The 21,682-nt window shown below is 40.7% G+C and overlaps 1 protein-coding gene across 4 annotated transcripts in view; it reads right to left on the bottom strand.

The window, feature by feature from the left end:
• rims1a (regulating synaptic membrane exocytosis 1a) overlaps positions 1-21,682 on the bottom strand; it is a 99,064-nt gene that overhangs the window by 12,980 nt on the left and 64,402 nt on the right. For 2 of the 4 annotated variants that reach the window (XM_071912627.2, XM_078288572.1), the window contains 14 exons: positions 20,743-20,760; positions 19,181-19,227; positions 18,405-18,520; positions 18,173-18,303; positions 16,713-16,884; positions 16,267-16,420; positions 15,985-16,041; positions 12,699-12,864; positions 11,608-11,712; positions 10,911-10,970; positions 7,029-7,118; positions 4,007-4,090; positions 2,546-2,602; positions 2,172-2,237 (listed from right to left, as the gene is read on the bottom strand). In XM_071912627.2, the coding sequence (XP_071768728.1) occupies positions 2,172-2,237; positions 2,546-2,602; positions 4,007-4,090; positions 7,029-7,118; positions 10,911-10,970; positions 11,608-11,712; positions 12,699-12,864; positions 15,985-16,041; positions 16,267-16,420; positions 16,713-16,884; positions 18,173-18,303; positions 18,405-18,520; positions 19,181-19,227; positions 20,743-20,760 (1,323 nt within the window). Of the gene's footprint in view, positions 1-2,171; positions 2,238-2,545; positions 2,603-4,006; positions 4,091-7,028; positions 7,119-8,110; positions 8,189-10,910; positions 10,971-11,607; positions 11,713-12,698; positions 12,865-15,984; positions 16,042-16,266; positions 16,421-16,712; positions 16,885-18,172; positions 18,304-18,404; positions 18,521-19,180; positions 19,228-20,742; positions 20,761-21,682 lie in introns of all 4 variants that reach the window. The other 2 variants (XM_071912626.2, XM_071912628.2) reach the window with 2 other exon arrangements.

The raw sequence follows: 21,682 nt of genomic DNA, 5'->3' as shown, positions 1-21,682 counted from the left end.
AAATGTTTAAAAAAAAGATGGCATAGGGTGTTGTCAGTTTCTTTTGGAACACATGAAAAATGTTCTTCTCTTGAAATATTGAGTTCTGCAGGTGAAAACATTTTTCTTTGTCATGTCTTGAACATGGACACAAGCGTGGACAATGAGCAATGCATGAGTTAAATGTGCAATACAATAAGACAAATAATTTCATTGGCCATCATCTGTGACACTACTCGGAGACTACTTTGGAGAGTTACCCTTGTGTTTTACAAATGACCCCAGTAGTAGTTCAACTGTTGCTTATGGGACATTAGAAGATACCAAAATACACAAAATAGACATTTAGCATCAACTAAAAAATGAACACTGCACCAACACTTCCACTCACGTGATATACACCACAACATTTAAATTAGCAAACACACAAGTACCAAGTGTGCATGGACACAAGTATCCATGCAGTTTTGCACAAAACCCAAAATATACACACCTGCACATATAAACACACAAACACAGAGTAGCAACAGCATTTGTGTCCGTGTTGGTGGCAAAGCCATGTCACCGAAACACACACACACACACACAAACTGTTATAAGTATGTAGGGGTGAGAGGGCACCCCTGCCACATTCCTCACCACTCAAATATCAGTACAATGTGAAAGGATCTGCCCCTGTGTCATTGGGAGTTTAGGGGGACTGATTCAAGGGGTGACCCCTTACCAAGTGGCTGCAGAGGGGCCTTCTTTCCTCTGGAGCCCCTTAAGATGGAAGTGGGCTTGATTCTGATACACACACACACACACGCACACACACACATGCCATACAAACCCAAAGCCCGCAACACAGAGCAAAGCAGCAGCATGCAGAAATAAAAATGGAAAAAGGGATAGGGACAAGAAGAAACGGGGAGGAAAAAAAGCAACATAATATAAATAAATGAAAATGAAAGAGTCAAGGTAATCCAAAGAATGCTAAACGACACATTAAAAAAGCTTACAACCTTGTTCACAGGTAGCATTAGCCGTAATTTGAAGACAAAGGCTTAAGCTAAGAGGGTTAGTAAAGCATTAATATCTAACACATTAAGTCTAATTACACTCTTGACATTTAGCCAAACCATGCATTTTTACACACAGTGTTAGTACCATACTGTGATTTTCTTTGAGTTAAGTTTTTTAGTTTTACATATTGCTCCATAGTTACATTTGAAAACAGATTATTGTCAGTCTACCCTGTATCTCTACAAGGTTTTTATAGGTGGGTGTACTATGTCTGACCTGAGCTCAGTGGTTGGCAGCTTCAAACTGTCAAGCAAGTTGCACTGATGATGAGTCAAACCCTGCTGACATTTGAGTTCCTAACATTTCAGAGCAGTTCTATCAATGCCAGTTTAAAACTCAAAAAGGACAATTCAACACCCTTCACAAATTAAATGTACAGCTATGGGATGTTCTCTGACACTAATAGGCCAGAGTGGAGTCTGAACTCACCTAATGCCCTATACATGTCAACAGAAATTTGGCTGAAAGGTGAATGCACTCTATATGCCTTAGGAAAGAGGTGTATAAACCCCATTTCTAATTAACACCAGCTAAATACCGATATAGGTTTGTCTTTTCTAATTTCTAAATCTAAGTATTTATTTTGGCAGCTAAGATATTAATTGGCTGAATTTTGCATCCAGTGGCAACCATGGCTGATCGACCAGAATGTAATCCTTACAATATAATGCAGTGGTTCTCAAAAGCAGGTTCCGGGGGCCACCAAGGGTCCTTGAGGGGTTTCCAGGGGCTCCCCAGCAAAATGAGTAATAGTTCAATTTCACTATAATTCAATTTACTAGAAATGATTCCATTGAGAGAATTTATAAGAATGACATATAAGTTAGAAAATCAATACTAAATCAACAACAACAAAAATCTCACTGGGCCAAAATCTTATCCAGTGGGGGTCCGTGGCTTAAGTGTGTTTATTTGGACATTTGTGATATGAAAATGACATGAAATAGAATTAAACATTAATTGACGAAAAGATGGCTACCTGCCAAAATGGTGAGTTGAACTGATGGATTACCAGCAATAGACAACATTTTCCAAGTATTTGCTGGTGGCTAATGTTAATTTCAAGCTCTGCCTGTATATAGCCTTGACTGCACTGCTGTTCAACACACCTAGCCTACATGCCTTACCTGCCACTGTCAGAGAACTTCCTGCCAAGAGTCTGACATTCAGGCACTTCCAGGGTCCGAGGCTGCCTGGAGAATGGTAGATGAGCGAAGGAAACAATACAGAACAGAAAAAAAAGATGGATGGATGAGAGGATGGAAGAGAGCATGATGGAGGGATAAATCATTTAGATTGAGAAGAGTTTGACTCTGTCTGGGGGGCTGTCATTGGCCTTATAAGTTTATGATCTGGAAAACAGGAAATAGGAAGCATGCTGTGATGGATGGTGGGATGGCGATATGAATAAGGGGGCGCCTCACACTCATGCTTCAACTTGACCTGTGTGTGTGTGTGTGTGTGTGTGTGTGTGTGGGTGCGTGTGTGCGTGTGTGTGTACCTCTTCTTTGTACTGAGGTGAGTTAAAGTCTCTTGAGTAGGAAGTAGCATCCATATTCTCCATTCATGGACATGATGATGACAAGGATGATACATGCACACGCACACACGCACACACACACACACACTTATGATATGAATAATGGACAGCATGGATTCTAAGTCATTGCTAAGCACTAAGCCTTGAAAGAGATCGACTTCTCAAAGACTGAGAGGAGAAGGAGAGCAAACAGAGGCTGGAGCACGAATGCCATTCCCAAAACAAAAAAGTACGCGCTGCAGAATTGCAGAAAGCAAACTCAAAACAGTAAGATTTTACATCATAAGCAACAAAAACTACAACAGGATCCAAGAATACAAACTACGGACTAAATATCTCAGAGAAAATACAAACACAACCTGGACAAAACTACGACTACGAGGACCATGACCAAGAGCACAAGCTATAGGTACAATTCAACTATAAACCAGAAGACCACCACTCAAAAACGGAAAAGCCATACAAGCAACCCTTTACACAATATGAGTGACTCGCTATAAGTGAACAAAGTAGAACTTGCCAAAGTAAAAGCCCACGGCAATATTGTGACTTTTATTTTGACGAGTTCTACAGCACAAATCGGATTCACTCTCACTGTGTCCAGCTCATTGATCAACACACAGCTGACTACCAAGGGTTTAGGGTTAGCAGTAGGGAGGTACACTGCAAAAAGTGACAAGATTAGTATGTGATTTTATGTTGTATTTGTTGAAATGAAGTGAAATTATCTAATATTTCAAGATAAATTATTTCTGTGGTTCTTCTCAGTTTCAAGAAATAAACACAAACATATTCTAGTTTAGTTCTTAAGTATATGTGTTGAAAAATGAAGCTAGAGAAATTTCTTGGAAAAAAAACAAACAAAATTATCTGCTGTTAATTTCACCTGCTATAAGTTATAATAAACTTGGTTCGTCTTATCCAACATAAAATCACTCACTACACGTATTACTTTTAGCAGTGTAGCAGGAGCAGGAATAGTTAAAGTTAGAGGCTTAGGTTTGAGGTTAGCAAATTCACTACCAGCTAGTCACGATAATATCAGAACTTGGCGGTAGTAGCAGAGAGGCAAAGGGATTAGGGTTAGCTGCAAAGGTGAGGCAGAGCTTGACGTTTGCCTGAACCCAGTGGGACCCGACTGGACCCAGAGGGTTTGGGGCAGGTTTGGTAGAATTTGTCACCTACAGGATTAGGTTTGGGTTGGGCGCAGATATAAAAACATTGTAAAAAAAAAAAAAAAGAAAAAAGAAGAAAAGGGAATCAGTGAAATGTTGGGCATTAATTGGGTTTGGCCTTATAAAAAGCCTTTAGCCCAGTTTGGATTCAGACAGAATTTTTTAAGGGTCAGGGTCAGGATGGGTTCAGATTTTTAGGCCCAAGTCAAGCTCTAAGAGGATGCTGTTGGGGTCCACATAGGGGTACCTGTCATCTTCGGGGGAGGCGTGTTGGATAAGAATCCTGGGGCTGGCGGGACGTCTCCGGGGCAGGGAATGGGACAAAGATTTTCTACATACATAGGAAGATAAATCACTATTGTAAAAAATAAATAAATTGATAATCTGATCTGCACAAGCGGACAATAGCTGTTGCATTTGTGGTTCTCTCTAAGCAATGGCTACATACCATCATACCACAGCAACTGATGTGATAAATATTTCAGACAAATTTTAATTTCTAAAATCCTATTCCGAATTGTTCACAATTCTGACAATGCTTTCATCTTTTGGGGGAAGTGGAACGCTAACAGTACTGGTCAAAAAATAAAGCCTCATTGTGCCCATCATGGTCATGCACATGTAGGCCTAAATTATATTAAAAGAGTAACTAAACCCCAAACCCAAATCTGTGTAAAGCCTGACATCTAATGGTAAAATTGCCATCTGCTATTGGCTGATCTTTGGTGCCAGGTGATGTCACCTTCATCACCTGGCACCAAAGGTCAGCCAACAGCAGATGGCCAATTTCAGTAGCATACTTTTACCATTCATGCAAATCAACATTGCGTGCAATTCACTAACACTTCTCAACACCAGCTCCCCCAAATTTTGCAGCACATGAGATCTTGAGAAGTGCGGCATAAAAACTTTGTGCAATGAGTTTGTCCATTCAAAGCGGCTGCTATCATTGCTGCAACACTGATTTGCTTATGCTTTACATACATGGGCCACACATGACTATCGAGCAGACCACAAGTACACAATTTGCACTTGCAGTTGGAGATGAAAGAGGCTATTTGCTTGTGTAATGCTCTTTTTGATTAATTGTGCCACAAAACCACATCTGCTACATGTAACAGAGGACACCTAACTTGACATATAGTAAAATGTACACATAAATGCATTTCATAGCTCTCTGTATATATTTTTTTCTGGGGGTGCTGAGCAGAATTTAAATTAATTACGTTGCAGGTCTTTAGAAGACTGTAGAAACCTATAGCAAGTATCTTTAGATAACAATTAGATTTCTCCAGAATACATTGGGGATGCATTTTACTTTCCCACAACCCAACTTTGGGTCAAAACCCAGTCTTTGTAATATGCTGCTCTATACTATTCATACTGCACTGTACTAATGACTAAATGGACTTGAAATATAGCCTGTGATTTAATTTGTGCTTTATGTGTCAACTGACTACTCCATTTGAAATGGGAACTTTATATCATTAGGATATTCAAACTTAAATACCGATCAAAATGAGATTGCACAATAAACTACAAGGTATGGTAAGGTAGAGGGAGCTATTTAGAAAGACAACACACCAAAAACAAGATCGCAGTATAAAATAACCTGTAGGCTCTTTTACAATGACCATAATGATATGGAAGTTGCCAATGCAAATGAGAAAGGTGCAAGGGCGCATGCAATGTGAATCTCAAAAATAAGATTCAAGCATCACTATGCCTATGAATTTGTCATATATTCACTTACATAAAATTGGTGCCCTGGAAAAACTACTATTCATTTTCAAGTTTGATGCCATAAGTGGCAGAGGGCCTTGTCTTGTATGCATGTAACAATCAGTATGAGCCTGAGAGGAATTGGCCCATTCAAAACACATGGGTACAGGGAGAAAAATAACCAGAGTCACCCCAGCTCTGGAAAATGGACATTTTTGTAGCTAAAAGCTTGTTCCAGAACACTGACAAATTTACATACATTACTTTCTTATTTCTTTGACACTGGCACACACCAAAAAGGTTAAGTGGGAGCACAGGTTATTTTCCCAAATGGCCACAATTGGAGATAGGGAGGAGAATAGGTTGCCTAAAAAGAAAAGGGAACAAGTGAATCTAGGGTACAAAGAGATGGACACTCCTCCAAGGTCTATAAAATATTCAGGTCAGGACAAAATAAAATGACAAAGCAATCAAGTTTCTTTGACAACAATGTGGATGTTGTTTGACCAAGGGACCAGCACTGGGACCAGACATCTTTTTGGACCAAATGGGAAAGCTGGTCTTGTCGGGTGATAGTCCCATGAGTTGTTTACTTCCACAAATCAAGACTCAACCTCACAATTTATAGACCTTGGGCCACTCTAGGAAGGGTTATGCTGCTATTGCTGGGAAATAAATGAGAAGAAAGAGTTTAATGTGCAAGGGTGGTAAGAAGATCAATTCTCCTGAGGGTTGGGTTGTGTGAAGTTAAGCAGGATAAGGCAGGTGAGCGAAGGGGTTTTATCTCTAGCCACAGTAGTTAAAGAGCCAATGAGAAGTTATACAGCTAGAGGTGCACCAATCTCTCAAACACTCATAATCAAATCGGGAAATGACGCTGTCTAGATATCAATACTTTAATGACATACTATTCTTTTTTTGTTCTTTATCTGTTGACCTATTCTGAATACGCTGAATTTCTCCTTTAACCTATTCTGATTAAGCTGTTTTTACCTGTTAACCTATTCTCAATAAGCTACATCCTCGAGCCTATGTTATGTAGTCTATTTTTATTTAATCAATCATTATTAGTCTTTTATTTAACTTATTTAACTGAAGAGTGTCATCCAATGGTCAATGGTCAATTTAATCAAATTAATAAATAATTGCACTTTGTTGTATAATAGGCCAATACTACTAGGTAGCATGAATGACTGTAAATTGTGTAGCACTTTGTACTTGGTATCAGCTGATCTACTTATTAAAGTACTTGGTATTCATAACAGCTGTGAAAAATTGGTATCAGTGCACCTCTTTACACAACCTAGAGAAGGGGACTGTGGCAAAGCATGGAAGCTACTGGGTGAAACATGGCAAAGTAGTGGGGGGTACAGCGAGGGTCTGGGTAGGGTGAGGTGGGGAAGAGTTTAATCTCAAGGTAACAGAGAACCACAGCGAGGGTACAGGAGCCACAAAAGGCAGGAGAGGTATAGAGGAGGATCAGGGACTACAGGATGACAAGAAAGGCGACCGACAAAGCGAAGGGTAGCGGGTACAGAGGCTGGTACCTTTCAGACTCTGGTGAGGGGGCATGATTGTCTGGAGTCAGACAGTTGGTGCTAGCGCTCCTAACCCTGTCCAGAGAAGGCTGAAGATCACTAGACAGGCACCAGAGCACAACATGCCATCCCAATGGAGGAAGAGGAAGTTGAGGAAGAGGAGGAGGACAGGAAGAGGAGACAGGAGGAGAGGACAGAAACAAACACAAAGAGAAAAAACAATGGACAAACAGAAAAAAAAAAAATTTAAAAGAGTCATCTTAGATTGCCAAAATCATAACGCTAGTCTGACAACAAAACCATGACTGGCTGGTTGGCATGGAGATGGGATTGTCAAGAAGTTGTCATGGTTGTCATGGAGACAGGTTGTGTGGTCTTGGTTGTCATGGCAAAAGATGGAAGGCTCTCTGAACTTTTTCTCCTGACTCGGCAGGCCTACAATCAGATATTTAACCATAGATTATGCTGTGTGCGTGTGTGTGTGTGTGTGTGTGTGCGCGCATCTTACCTAACAGTAACCTCGTCTGTGAACCTGAGAACGCGGTGTGTGACGGAGCGGCGCGTTGCCGTGACAACGCTTGGTCCCGCGACAGAGCTTGTCTTTCGACATGCAGGCAGTGTGGAACTAGTTGTGAGATGACAAAAAGAAAACAGCATGCAATCGCAAAATAAAACAAAATATAGGGAAAAAGAACCTCAGATGGGGAAAACAATTGTTGCGGAGCTCCTACTGCTGTGGAAAATACTCACATACAAGGAAGGCCGCAGGTTTTTGGAGATCTTATAAGGCGTGTGTGAGTGAGAGTGTGTGTGTTACCTTCTACTAGAGATATTTGCTCCAATTGTGATTTTCAAGTTTGAACTACAATTTAAGGATTACATGGTGGAGAAAATTCTATGTTATTGTATATGAAATCTTTTGAAAACCCCATTGGATAAACTCAAAAATGCATGGTGGTTAAGCTAAAAACAAGGCTGTCTTGACATTTTGAAGATACAGTGTTCACCCAACATTGACAATATGTAAGTATGCCTACTTTAACTTCAATAACGGGCAGATCCGGCACCCCAACATGTCTGTCTGCACTTACCTGTACATGTGTTTGTGGGTACCGTTGAATAAGAGCGGCATCTTAGGTGGGAGTGTGTTACTGTGCCTAGTAGATCTCCTGATTTTAGCATGCATGCGGTAGACAGAGGTAAGAGAAATGGGAGGAATGGGTGGAACAAGAGAAAAAAAGCAACTGTTTGGACAACAGACGGGAAGTTCCTACAGGGCAAAAGAAGTGACTTAACCAGTGATTTTATGTTGTATTTATGCTTATTACACTTGTTTAAGGATATTTCAAGTCAAATTTACTTGACCCACTGGCAGATTTTGCTGGCCTCAAGAAAATCCATATTTTATCACAGACATTTACTTACTAAAATCAATGTAAGTCATGTTTCAAGACTCCTTCATGTGTCAGCTACTTCTTCGAAAAAGCTATACTGTCACCCAACAAATGAAATTTCTTGACACGATCTACATTTTTTACAGTGTAGAATGACAGTTTAACTTCATACATGTTGATTGCTACAGTAACTCTGAATCCCTGCTAAAATCACTGGCTAAGCTTGTAATATGCTGCAGTGTAACAGAGCAGAACTAGAGCGCCACATGCCGGGCCTGGCAGCATCGAAAGCCAGCTCTTGCTTCTATCAACACGCTTAGAAACATGTGCCCCCAACACATCTGTGTGTATAGTTAGGTACACCTTACTGTTACACTTAAATCCAACATGTCTTAATAGCAACATGTGCAATGACAACCAGGGTTAGACCGATATATTGGGCCGATATTGCCGTTTTAACATCAAGATATGATGGATATGATGCAGTTTGTTTGATTACATATTTATTGTATAATTGATCGCTAATACACTGGTTGCCTATGAGAAGCCCTTAACCTGAACTGATTCTAATGAGACATTTTGATCAGATTCCACACAGATGAATATGTTTTGTTATTATTATTTTCCTGGGTTTCAATGGAGAGTTTTAGTGTCCCATGGTCCAAATGCTGTTTCAGAGGCTCTTTCACCCTGCCAAGATAAAAAAAAATCTGGGGGTAACGCTGAATACTTGTAATTTATTTTATTATTTTTTTCACCACAAAATGGTCAAATTTAAAGATTTGACCAGAATACTAATGGCAGTTTAAAATATTGGTATCGGCCTTCAAAATCACATATTGAATACTACAGACTGAGGATGTGGTCTTTCTATGCTGATAGTGTTTATCATCTTGGTATGTCTTCATCAGGGTGCAGTGATTGTGACAGGAATGAAAAGAAAAATGTTCCACCTCTAACTAGACACACAGATGTGTTGAAATCTTCTTCAAGAGTGTGACTTACCTCTTTGGCTGTGTGCTCAAAGGGTAATGTAGCACCCATGTGGACATGAGTTGAAGTGATCTAAAATTGTTTTGTGTTCAGTTTTATTAAGTCTGGATATCTCAAAATGTATCAGGACATGGGAATACAGTGCAGAGAGGCCTGGGAATCATTTTAATCAAGAGGCAGAAGGAGAATAGGTAGGGAACCACTGGCTTGGGCCAAGAGTGAATCTCTCAGTCGTGCGCTACAACTGTTGGGGATGAACCAGTCAGAATGCTCCTGCAGTGTCCTCTAGTGGACCTAAAGTAGCAGTACAACTGAACTGAACTACAGGACTCCATGACTTCCTTTTCACCTGGTATTGACATTTGATTCAGATCTGGATTGTGCGTAGATATGATTTAGATGGATTATATTTACACCTGATATTGAAATGCGTCTCCGGAATGCACATTACAATCATATTTCTCTTTCTACACATGTCACTCCCTCTGGTAATATTTATGTCCTTAAAATTGGATAGTCAACAGCCTGTCTGGCATGTTGCTGACCATGGATCTTCAATGCATCTTGGGTGAATTTGCACCTGGATTTGATGCTGGATTTTTTTGCTCTATCCCATTACAAACTGATCACCTAGGTTGCATGTTAATGCAGGAGGAAAGGGGATCTCTGTTGGATTGTGTGGTGACACATACGATTAGAAAGTCCAACCTGTTGTGTTGAGTTTGTGAAGTGTCTTGTGAAGTACAGGATAGGGCAGACAAAGCTTGAGACGAACTTAATGTTAAACTCCTTCTCACTCATATCACATCTTACTCACTTACACATATTGCACTTATTCTGTAAGAGTGAGATGCATCTTAAACCCTGCAGAAATCTCCACTAAGCAGCTCTGTACATGGATCCTGTACAGCAAGGTTAGAAGTAACTAATTGCAATCACTCTCACTGCTGTAATTGAGGAACTTTTTGGTGTACTTGTACTTTTTGGGGGGAATTTTTGGAAGTGTGTTGTGACTGAAGTACTGCGCTTTGCTACATTTTTAAATTGCCTCCACTTAAGAAAACAAATTTCGCAGGCTCTCCCAATAGCATTCATAAATTGGCCAGTTGTGGAGCCATTAGCGGTGAGCGATCAGTCAGCAGGGAAGAGAAGCATCATCTGGCTTCACTTTGTTAATGCACTTTATTATGTGACGTTTTTATTCAAAGAATCTAATTTGAATTCTAGGTCCTCTTGTCCTTTCTGCATTGCATAAGAAAGATCATTTGTAACTATGTTCTCTTCTGTTGCATACTTTTTACTTTTACTTAAATAGATTTTTGCATCAGTAATTTTACATCTACTTAAGTAGACTATATAGTATGTCCAGTGATGGATTTAACCTTTCTAAGGGAAATTGCAGAAAGATGATTCAATGAGAAATGCAACACTATGCACATTAAGCCATGATTGAAACCAAATCCAGAGACAAAACATAAACAAATGTCGTGATTGGCTGGTTTACCTGGTGTGGAGGCACTCAGCACTTTTGCCCCGCATTGATTGGTGGATCATGATGACCTCACTGTGGTTACCATGGGGATGGATGACACATGAGGAAATCAACAACAGTCAAAAAACCAGAAGAGCAGAGGGAGAAGAGGGTGAATAGGGAAGAGAAGCCGCCGCTAGCTCGCACGCATGCGCGCGCACACACACACACACACACACACACACACACACACACACACACACACAGAAACGCCATAGACTTCTGCTATCAATGCCTTATTGTCTTGTTTTAAAGTCACATTTTACACAATATGACTGAATCACAGTAGTTACTGTACTGAACTCTATTCAACGTCCGAACAAAGAGAGAAAAGAGGCCGAAAAATTGAAAGAAAGAAATTGAGAAATATAAAAATAATAAAGAAAAGGATTAAACTTGAAAAAAGGAGGGATGTGGCAATACTCAAATCATGCATTCACACTTACTGCAACACACACACACTTTGCATACAAGCGATTGTCAACAGTGTCAACAGTTAAACGTCCAAACAGGTAGTCAATGTCACACACACACAAATAATAATAATTTTGACACACTGGAAACAAGCCACAACTCCTGTGACAATAAGTGCTAGTTACATATGGTATATTGTAAGTGGTGCTCACACACACAAACACACACACACACACACACACACACACACACACACCTGTCGTCCAGGTACTCCTCCTCCTGGTGGCGACCTCTGGCAGCGTCGTAGTAGCGGGTTGGAGAACGAGAACGACGACTGTGAGGAATCTCATCATCCAAACTCCTGGCAGAGAGAGACGGAGAGAAGGAAGGAAGGAAGGAAGGAAGGGAGGAAGGAGGGAGGGAGGGGGAGAGAGAGAGAGAGAGAGAGAGAGAAAGAAAGAAAGAAAGAAAGAATGAAAGGCAAAGAAACAAAAAGAAAAGTCAGATAGACAGGCAGTCAAGTAGCCAGATGGATGAGTAATTAAACAGACAAGTAATCAAACAGACAGGCAGTCAGACAGACAGACAGGTAGTCAGACAGACAGACAGGCAGTCAGACAGACAGACAGGTAGTCAGACAGACAGACAGGTAGTCAGACAGACAGACGGGTGGTCAGACAGACGGACAGTCAGACAGACAGGCAGGTAGTCAGACAGATAGACAGACAGGTAGTCAGACAGATAGACAGACAGGTAGTCAGACAGACAGGTGGTCAGTCAGACAGACAGGTGGTCAGTCAGACAGATGGTCAGTCAGACAGACAGTCAGTCAGACAGATGGGTGGTCAGTCAGACAGACAGTCAGTCAGACAGACAGTCAGTCAGTCAGACAGACAGGTTGTCAGATAGACAGTCAGTCAGACAGACGGGTGGTGTCAGGTTAGTGGTCAGGCAGTATTGCAGCAGACTTGCAGAATGAGCTGGGCTCATTTGGCTGGGCCAGTAAAAGCAGAGCTGGCAGCACTGTGTGTTCTGCATCAGACAGACATTTCATTAGTAGATGGACTCAGCCTGCTGGCTTCCAACAACCTCTCCTGCCTCCTCTGTCCCTCTACCATGTTGCTTTTACCTCTTACTAGGGTTAGACTGATATATCACTTTGACATTTTACCAGGCCGATATTTGTCTTATTAAAAAACAGATATCAGTTAATGCACTGATCACTTAAAGCTTGTTTTCTTGTTTTCGTCAACTAGGAGGACACGTGGTAACGATTTATTGACGTTAAAAATGCTACATGTAGCACCTTTAAAGTTGAATCTCATCTTATCCCCCCCCCATCCTCACCTCTGGGCGGGGACGTTGGGTGGCCGTGACCGGGTGCGCCCCTGCTCCTCGCGGTGCGGGGAGACCGAGCGCGAGCGTAGGTGATGGGTGGGCGCCCTCTGCTGCTCCGGCACCTCCAGGGTGGACGAGGGTTCCCGCTGCCTCTCCCGGCCACGCCCGTCCGCTGCTGGGTGGGCATGGGCGCGTAGACAGACACACACACACACATAAATGGATGTGCACACATATTCACACAGAAATGAATGTACACACGTCAAACACAGAAGAAGACAGGAGAATGCGTTTACGTTTTGAATTATGTCCGATAACTTCAGGTGTAGCCACTGTGGAAGCGACTGAGGAGGAAAAAGGAGGGAACACACACACTAATAAACACTGAAGAGGCAAAAAGAGGCAGAAATGTCTTTTCATGGCATAGTTTATACCATTCTCTGCTCCCAAAAATGTGCAAATGTGGAAGAAGTACAAATACTAGCAGACAAATGCTTTGATATTACATCTTCATCAGTGTCTTCTATCCATCAGCGTCCATTGTAGAGGTTACAATATTTATGTGTTCATCACACTGCTGTGAGAGAGGAATTATTTGGAAAATCCTGCAGTACTAATGCAGGATAGGCACATAGTGGCTGACCTCTACAATGGCTACTACTGTATACAGCACTAATGCAGAAGAGATATAGAGTGAAGTGAATTCTACAACAGCCTCTACAATGGCACTGTATCATACTTGAACTTATATAATGGATATAATATCCATAATAGACCATACCCAAGTATGGCAAATGAAGCAGGAGACACTCAGACAGTGTTTCAGCTTTACCAAAACTGCAGATCCAACCCCAGATTGTGAGTTTTGGAGTTAGGTGATGAGTTCATGCCAGAGTAAAAAATGAGTTACCGTATTTCCTCTAATATTGGCCCGGGCCTTTATTTACCTCAACTGCAGGGTACCAGGCCTTTATTGGAAGCAGGCTTATATTAGAGACAGGCCTTTATTTCTAATTCCCTCTGTTTGATAAGTATATTTGCTCATATTTTAGTATGAAGCCTCCTTGTTTTCTGATCTGCTTCTGTTAGGGTACGTTGGGTAGACGTTTTTTTGTTACTGCGATGCATTACCGATAATTACGGTAATCGACGACGGCATGCTCTAGAGACATCCGCCGGCCGAGCCATCTTGTGGCATACTGCCATCTTGTGGCACTTGTACGTTACTACAAACTACAGTTACATTATATAACAGGCAGCAGGAGTTTACCGGTATCCACCGTTGTTTTTTCCTTTGTTTTTTTCCCCGGCCTGTATTTGGGGCCGGCCTTTATTTGTTCGTGTCGACCACGGCCCCGGCCATTATCGGAAACCCGGCTTTTAATTGACTACCGGCCACTATTAGAGGAAATACGGTATCCTTCAGGAGACACTCAAACTCACCAGAAACTATAGAAACTAGATTTTTGTGGTAAAACCATATGCCTTTGTTTGAAGAATATGTTTATCCAATCCCAAGTTTTAGCTTCTATATGGAGTTGATGTCTTTATTTGGACAAAAATTATGCTTTTAAGGGAAGATTGGCTCGGTCAACATAGTGTATGCTAAAGTGTTAGCATGGAGTCTACTGTCATTCAACATAGTGTATGCTAAAGTGTTAGCATGGAGCCTACTGTTATTCAACATAGTGTATGCTAAAGTGTTAGCATGGAGTCTACTGTCATTCAACATAGTGTATGCTAAAGTGTTAGCATGGAGTCTACTGTCATTCAACATAGTGATGCTAAAGTGTTAGCATGAAGCACCTGGGCCAACAGTCCACTGGAGACCCATGGATGATTTTGATGTCTAGCTAGGTTCTCATCACTTAACAGGACCAACAGGACAATCTCCTTCAAAACTGTGTATTGGTGATACTGGTGTATTCCATTAAGTATTGTAATTAAGTCTACTATTAGAGTATGGGTTACCGAATATTTGCTGTATTAAAGGATTAGCCTATTGATGGAGTTAGAATTGCAGCCTGCTATTTTTCTTTACTACATACCGGTATGTATTTATCACATTGTGGTAAAAACTTTCTAGAAAACTAACAGTGTAATTGGTACAGCTTTGATTGAAATGATTTGGTGCCGTAGCACAACAATACCTGAAGATAAAAATAGAAATAGAGCGAGTGATCAGCCTTGAAGGTGTCTGGGCAACTCTGTCAGGCTTTGTTCTCATCCCAAGGTTGTTGGCTTTGTTACGGAGAGAACAGCACCTCAAAGCTCACAGTGGGGCGGTTAGTTCTGTTTTGGAAAGTGATACTAAGGTTTTCCTTTTCATTTATTCCCTACCATGCATGGAAATTAAAACAAAAAGTTAGTTAAGAGTGATATGGTGTATTTTTCAGTTCATTCACTCTCTCTTTTTGACTCACACTCATAAACAACACACACACAGATACACACAGCGATTCCACCGATATAGTTTTTTGAAGGCCGATATCAACATCTTTTGGATTGAAGCTGCCAATAGGCAATATTTTATATATTCAATATGTTTAAATTTGACCATTTTCATGCCAAAACATTCCCCAAATGTTACAAGTGTTCAGTGTTTCCCCCAAAACTTGATTCTTGTCCAGGTGGAAAAGCCTCTGAAACAACATTTAGACCATCATGGGACACTAAAAATCTCCATTGATGTATAACTTAATTCATACTTGTGCGGAATCTGATCAATTGTTGCATTAGAATCAATTCAGTTTCCCATAGACAACCAATGTAGTATGTAATCAATCAATAACTTGATTTTTAATAAAAGTCCAATATCGGCCCAACATATCAGCAAACCTATAACCTATATTGGTCTAACCCTACTACACACACACATTCACACAAAGACACGTACACTCACACACACAAACAAAAACGTAAATGCGAAATTATAAAAATCAAATATAAATATAGGTATTTTAAATAAATCTAAAATAAAAATCAATCTTTTGTTTCTATTAGGTTTGGAGGTAAAGCTTAGATTTTTTTCTTTTATCCCGATCAGGAAACCCGAAAATAATACAAATAAATATAAAATATTAAAAAAAAAATACATATGATACATGAAAATAAACATAAAAAAAAATACAATAAAAACAAAAATCAAATTTTAAATGAATATAAAATAAAAACCATAAACAGATCTCCCAAACTGATGACTGTGCCACCCAAGGGCCCCCGAAAACCACCACAAATAACTCATAGAAACGGTGGGAAACATTGCATGTAATACTAAGAAACAGCCCCCACCCACCTTTAGACACTACTGTTGTACCCTCATCAAATTCAGGCTCTGTTACACGCTGAGAACCTACACAACCATGGACACACACACACACACACACACACACACACACACACACACACACAGGTACAAACATTAGGGAAGGGAAGGGACGTGAAGGGACACTTACTTTGACATTGACATGGACCAGGATAAGAAATAGCTAATACATAAATCATACATTCACAGTCATGTTTTACTCCCTCACACACGGTTAAATAAAAAAACAGACACACACACACTCAGACTCACGCTGCAGCTTCTTGCCGGGGGTATCTGGGTGTGTGTGTCTTCGGGGCAGGTATGGGGACGGTCGGGGCAGCGGTATGGATGAGACGTCGTGGGTTTGGAGTGGATACCAGTGAGGCTGGTCGTCCAGCAAGGCCGTCTCCAACTCTATCAGGATCTGTTCAAGTAAGAATCTGCGTTTATTTTCACATAAATAAACATCTTTTTTGCTACTCTAACATTGATTGATACAACACAATAGTAATTCAACCTATATCCAGTTCATGAAAGCTTTTCCATTTGCTGTTCTAAACACCCGGAGTCTGGTAGCTCTTTCCTGGGAAGTTAATAACAACAAGCAGAACAGGTTGGGAACTGGGAAATCCCATCATCACCAAGACGCCTAGTCAAGAGCAAGTGGAAGGCACGATAATGTGTGTGCGATTCGTGTGTGTGTGTGTGTCTGGTACCTCTCCCATAAAGGTGCTGTCCTCCTCCGGTAGCCTGGGCTGGTCCCAGATGGTCAGCTCCAGCATGTGGTTGCGGAAATCCCTGCGATGGATGTGGGTGTAGACGAACGTCTGGTTCCACTTGGGCTCGCCGGTCTTCTTCACCGTCTTCGTCCTCCGTTTGCTCTTGTCACTGAGCGGTACACACACACACACATACAGATACACACACAAATGAATGCAAACATATACACATACATGTATCCATGGGATCTGTGTGTTTGTTTGTGCATTGTTTGTGCAACGCTTAGGGGAGCACCAAGCACCTTTCCTTTAAGTAGTTATTATATGTGGATTGGAGATGCATTGGATACACTTTACTGTTAATGTGGCCAAATGCATCTCTGATCGGTACCAGAGGTGGTTTGGGTGATCGGATCTTCACTGCGTCTTGGGTGCATCTACACCTGGTTTTGTTGAGTCTTTACTGTATCCGATTCAGGACGCATGTTAATGCAGGTGGGAAGGGTGTCTTTTCTTCTCACTTGAGAATGAGCACGTTTACATGGACTGCAATATTCCGATATTAACCCGATTAAGACAATACTCTGAATAAGACACTGCCATGTAAACAGCATTTTCTAATTACCTTAACCCGAATAAGGTCATAGTCGGAGTAAGCAATAGCCGAATTAAGACATGTGGAGTATTCCGATCTTAGTCGCATTATTGAAGTGCATTGTAGACATGTATACACCTTAATCGCACTATGATGTCCTATCGGAGTTTTCGCAGCATTTTGCGACACGTACGGCAATCCAATTGCTTGACGACGCATGCTCTAGCTTCCAGCGAGTGTTGCGCATCTTGTTTACAGAAGAAAAGATGACTGCCACCGGTAAAAAGAAGTCCCAACATTTTGTCCCTACCACGGTAGCAACATGACAGAAAGGGTTTCAGGTTAAATTCTGGAGGGAAACTCGGACGTAGGACATAGGGACGTAATGTGGGCATGCGTCTTCAGTCATTAATCGGACTATGCTCTGTAGCATGTAAACGGGAATATGAATGGAATATTCTATAAGCAACTCATGTAAACACCGTAATCAAAATATTGTCTTATTTAGAATAAGGTCAATAGTCGGATTATTGCAGTCCATGTAAATGTAGTCATTGTAACTTAAAGATTTTTGCCTTTACAGAATCTGAATCATGTACAGACTCTTCCCAAATGCAGTTGCATTCCATTAGCATCCTTTCCACAGTTAGAAATGAGATATTTCAGAAATATCTTAACTTCAGAAATTCCTAAATTCTACCAGCCAGCTTCTATCATATACCAGGTTAAATTTCATGTAAATAGATGCTGATTTGAGTTGAGTTTCAGTCTTTGCCAACAGTACCAAGATGGTCAGACAGAATCACAGCATCATATCTAAAAATCTATGTCCCCCTGCATTGTGAAGGTGCGGTTGGCCTACCTGCGGTCGGGGAGAAAGTACATTTTGACGTAAGGGTTCCTGGGCCGCCCGTCAGGCCGAGGTGGAAGCTCTACAGCTTGCAGCACGTTGACTATTAGCTGGTGACCAACTTTGTCATACCACAGCTTCACCTGGATTGGAAACACACACAAACACAGCGTTCTGATGCATCGTCTTCATCTCCACAAAGGAACAATGGTCCAGCCATTTCTGGAAACACACTCACACTCACCGAAAGTTGTCCAGGCATGAGTTGTGGAGCGTCTCGAAGCATCCCAGGACTGGAGGGAGATAGGACGGATATGGACGGTCTCTCCATCTTCTGGGACTCAAAGGAACTGGAACCTGCTGTGAGGGCAAAAACAGATATTTGATTCGAAACCCCAACCTGACTGGACACATCAAGCCAGGTAACATTTCAAAATAACTGTAAGCCGATACTGAAAGAGCTGCTACATGCTTTTTTTTTTAAGGTCTTTTTGTGATCATAGAATACCACCAGGGTGCATTTGGTTGTATGCTTGGCTGCAACTAGTACCTGCATCAACATCATACCCATAATCACAGTAAAGAACATTCTTAAGAAAAAACACCCCAAAACGCAAGGGTTTATGGGTAGAAGTAGACCGATGTTGAAGTCTGGACTGATGCTCATATTCAGCTTCTTCATGTGTTTGTAACTGCTGTGAACATCAGAGAAGGTCAATTACAGCAAAGAGCCAAGTCCAGACAAGTCCACAAAGTTACCAAAACTCTGTCCAATAAACAAGCTACTTGTGAGTCCATGTGACTTTTGTTTACAAGCCCTGGTTCACTTGCAGTTGGGCAGAGTGAACCTAAACGAACCAAATACAAAAATGCAACAAAGTGAACTTTTCCACTATGGTTCAGACCAAAATAAACTAGCTGCAGGTGTGATCATACACTGACAGAAATACAGACAGAAAGACAGGCAGACGTACAGATATACAAATATACAGACACCAACATCCCAGAGGAGATACCTACTAGATTCTAATGGAGGGTGGGACGTGTCGGGGATTCTTGGGATATCACTGGAAAACAAACAGCAAAGACGCACGTCAATCCCACTCACACTGGCATCTGATTGGATAAAGCAAAGTTAGTAGTATTCCTGAAATGCACAGGCATGCATGCATATTGATGTAGTAGCTAAGTTATTCTACAGGTAGAAAGTAGGACTGCAATCGAAAGTTATTTTGACTTTCAGGTCAAAATATCATTTGGTTAAAGGACATGGAAAAGCAGGGAGAAGATGTGAGTAGAGCCAAGCTCTTCTCATGAATGCAGTGTTTCCCAGACTAAGATTAAGACTTTTTTTTTTTTGTGGCGGCCCACCACAATATCCAACAGGCCAATCGTGAATTGTTTCCCCAAACTGAAGCAGTAATGGATGAACGGCAATAGGGTACTAACCACCCACGCCTGCCACCACCACAAATAACCAAGGATCCTGTGGGAAACACTGGAATCCATTGTTTCAGCTTTAAAGGTGCTGTCAGCCGTTCCCGCATGCCCCTGCTGGCCATTTGAGGAATTACAGTAACACCACATGATAACAAGAATGCATGGTGGTCCGCGTAATGCTTATCAGTGTAATATTCCAATTCAAAACTGAAACTAGAAAAATGGAACATGCGCAATATTCTCAATTTGTTGCCCCACCAACAAATGCAAAAATGAGATTTTGGACTTTTTTTTTAAAAAAAAATTAAATTTTTGTGTTTTCATTTGGGGGACCAAAGCCAAGGCTGGACTTGCTTCTTACTTGGTGTGTCCATCGCCCCACCAAAGTTTTTGTGGTGCCCAGTTTAGTGTCAGAGACCAATGTCTTCATTTTCATTTCTTCCAAATAAAAGAAGTTTAAAATCTCAATTCTGTATTTATCCGAGGGACAGCAAACTGAGGTTTTTGGAATTTTATCCTGAACGTTCCATTTTTCTGTTTTTGATTTTGAATTAGAATATTGAACTGATGAGCGATACATGGACCCTCGGTAGCTTTTGAGCCCATTCCAAAATGAAAACAAAAAAAATGAAAACAAAATGAAAAAAAAAAGAAAATTAAATATTGCTTGCTTAATGAACCCCAACCTCCCAACTTCTAAACAATGATGGATTTAGAGTTTAGAAGCTGGAAAATAAAGCACTGTAAGCATCTTCAAACTACTGGGCTTCTCTTTGGACACCTCAGTCTTCAATAGTAATGAATACAGAGGAATCCCAGGCACTCCACAAACAGTTAAAAAGCTAGCAAAAGCACAGCTACATTGGTGGACATTTCCCAATGGCCATTTTGCATCCCTCCGAGTAAACATTCAATTAAATTCAATTGAAGATTAAAAATAGCATCCGTTTTTGCGACAGCCAATAATAAAAAAAACTGGCATCCCTCCTGGTTGGGATTTGATTCAATTCAACTAGGGACTCAAAATGGCACAAGTGGAAGTATCCCATAGCGTTGTGATTGGAATCAGTGGGATTGTAGCTTGTTTCTTTAAGAAGTATGGGAGGATTGAGGGTTCCTAATGAAATGGGCTGTTTACTTACTGATATTTTCTATACACCCTTCGCGAGTGTTTGGAGAGAAATTAATACGTTCAACTTTTTTTTCCATGAAGGAGCAAATAGGGTTAGATCATAGAAGAGGCAACAGTTGCTTGAAGAGAAATGGATTATTTTACTATGAAATCTGTCTGAAAGTGAGGCATCAGAGTGGGCAGTCTATTCAAGAATACTGAAAACATGAACTTCATTTGGAAATATTCTATATGAGGTTGCTCCGATTGAAAAATATTGAGTGATAACACCATTTTCTAATCTGGCATTGATTCATCTATACACAGAACATTTCAAAATTTTATGTTGCGGTTTTGTTTGCCAACTTTGGACAAAATTGGAGTGCAGTTTGACTCTAAAATTTAGTATGTGAATAAAGAAGTGCGCATCAGTAGTCAGATCCGATCCAAAACACAGTCATGTCCGGACACGTTCGTGATTCAGACTTGCAACCTAAGATCTTTTTGGATACGCAATATGTGATGAATAAGTTGAACGGGTCTAGACTCCCAAAATAAATAATAACATAAATATGAATAATAATTTGGTTGATCCCCGAATATTTCAATCTCAGCAATTGACAGCATTCATTCATTCACTTGATAATCTTGTGATTTCCAAATGACTCACATTCCAGCCAAACAATAACCTGAAACTATCCAAGCATAAATTATTATTTTGATCCTTATGTTGATTATTATGTTGATAATTATTACTATGCTGATAGTGGCTTAAGGGTAGTCAAAAAAGTGATGGCCAGAAGCAGATCAGTGAAGACAGAATCTGATGAAATTCATAAACAAAAATGATTAAGCTGTTGTTTTTTCTATCTTTGTTGTATCTTCCTGTCTGCATGCCTATTGTATTAAAATGAAACGGGCCAAATGGGCCAGTAAAGACGTTGATAGGTCGATATCATTTCACAAAAGCA

Source organism: Centroberyx gerrardi, chromosome 15 (assembly GCF_048128805.1).
Source record: "Centroberyx gerrardi isolate f3 chromosome 15, fCenGer3.hap1.cur.20231027, whole genome shotgun sequence".
In the NCBI taxonomy this organism is placed as follows: Eukaryota; Metazoa; Chordata; class Actinopteri; order Beryciformes; family Berycidae; genus Centroberyx; species Centroberyx gerrardi.
The sequence above is the reverse complement of the archived record's forward strand: the minus strand, read 5'-3'. Positions and strand labels throughout refer to the sequence as shown.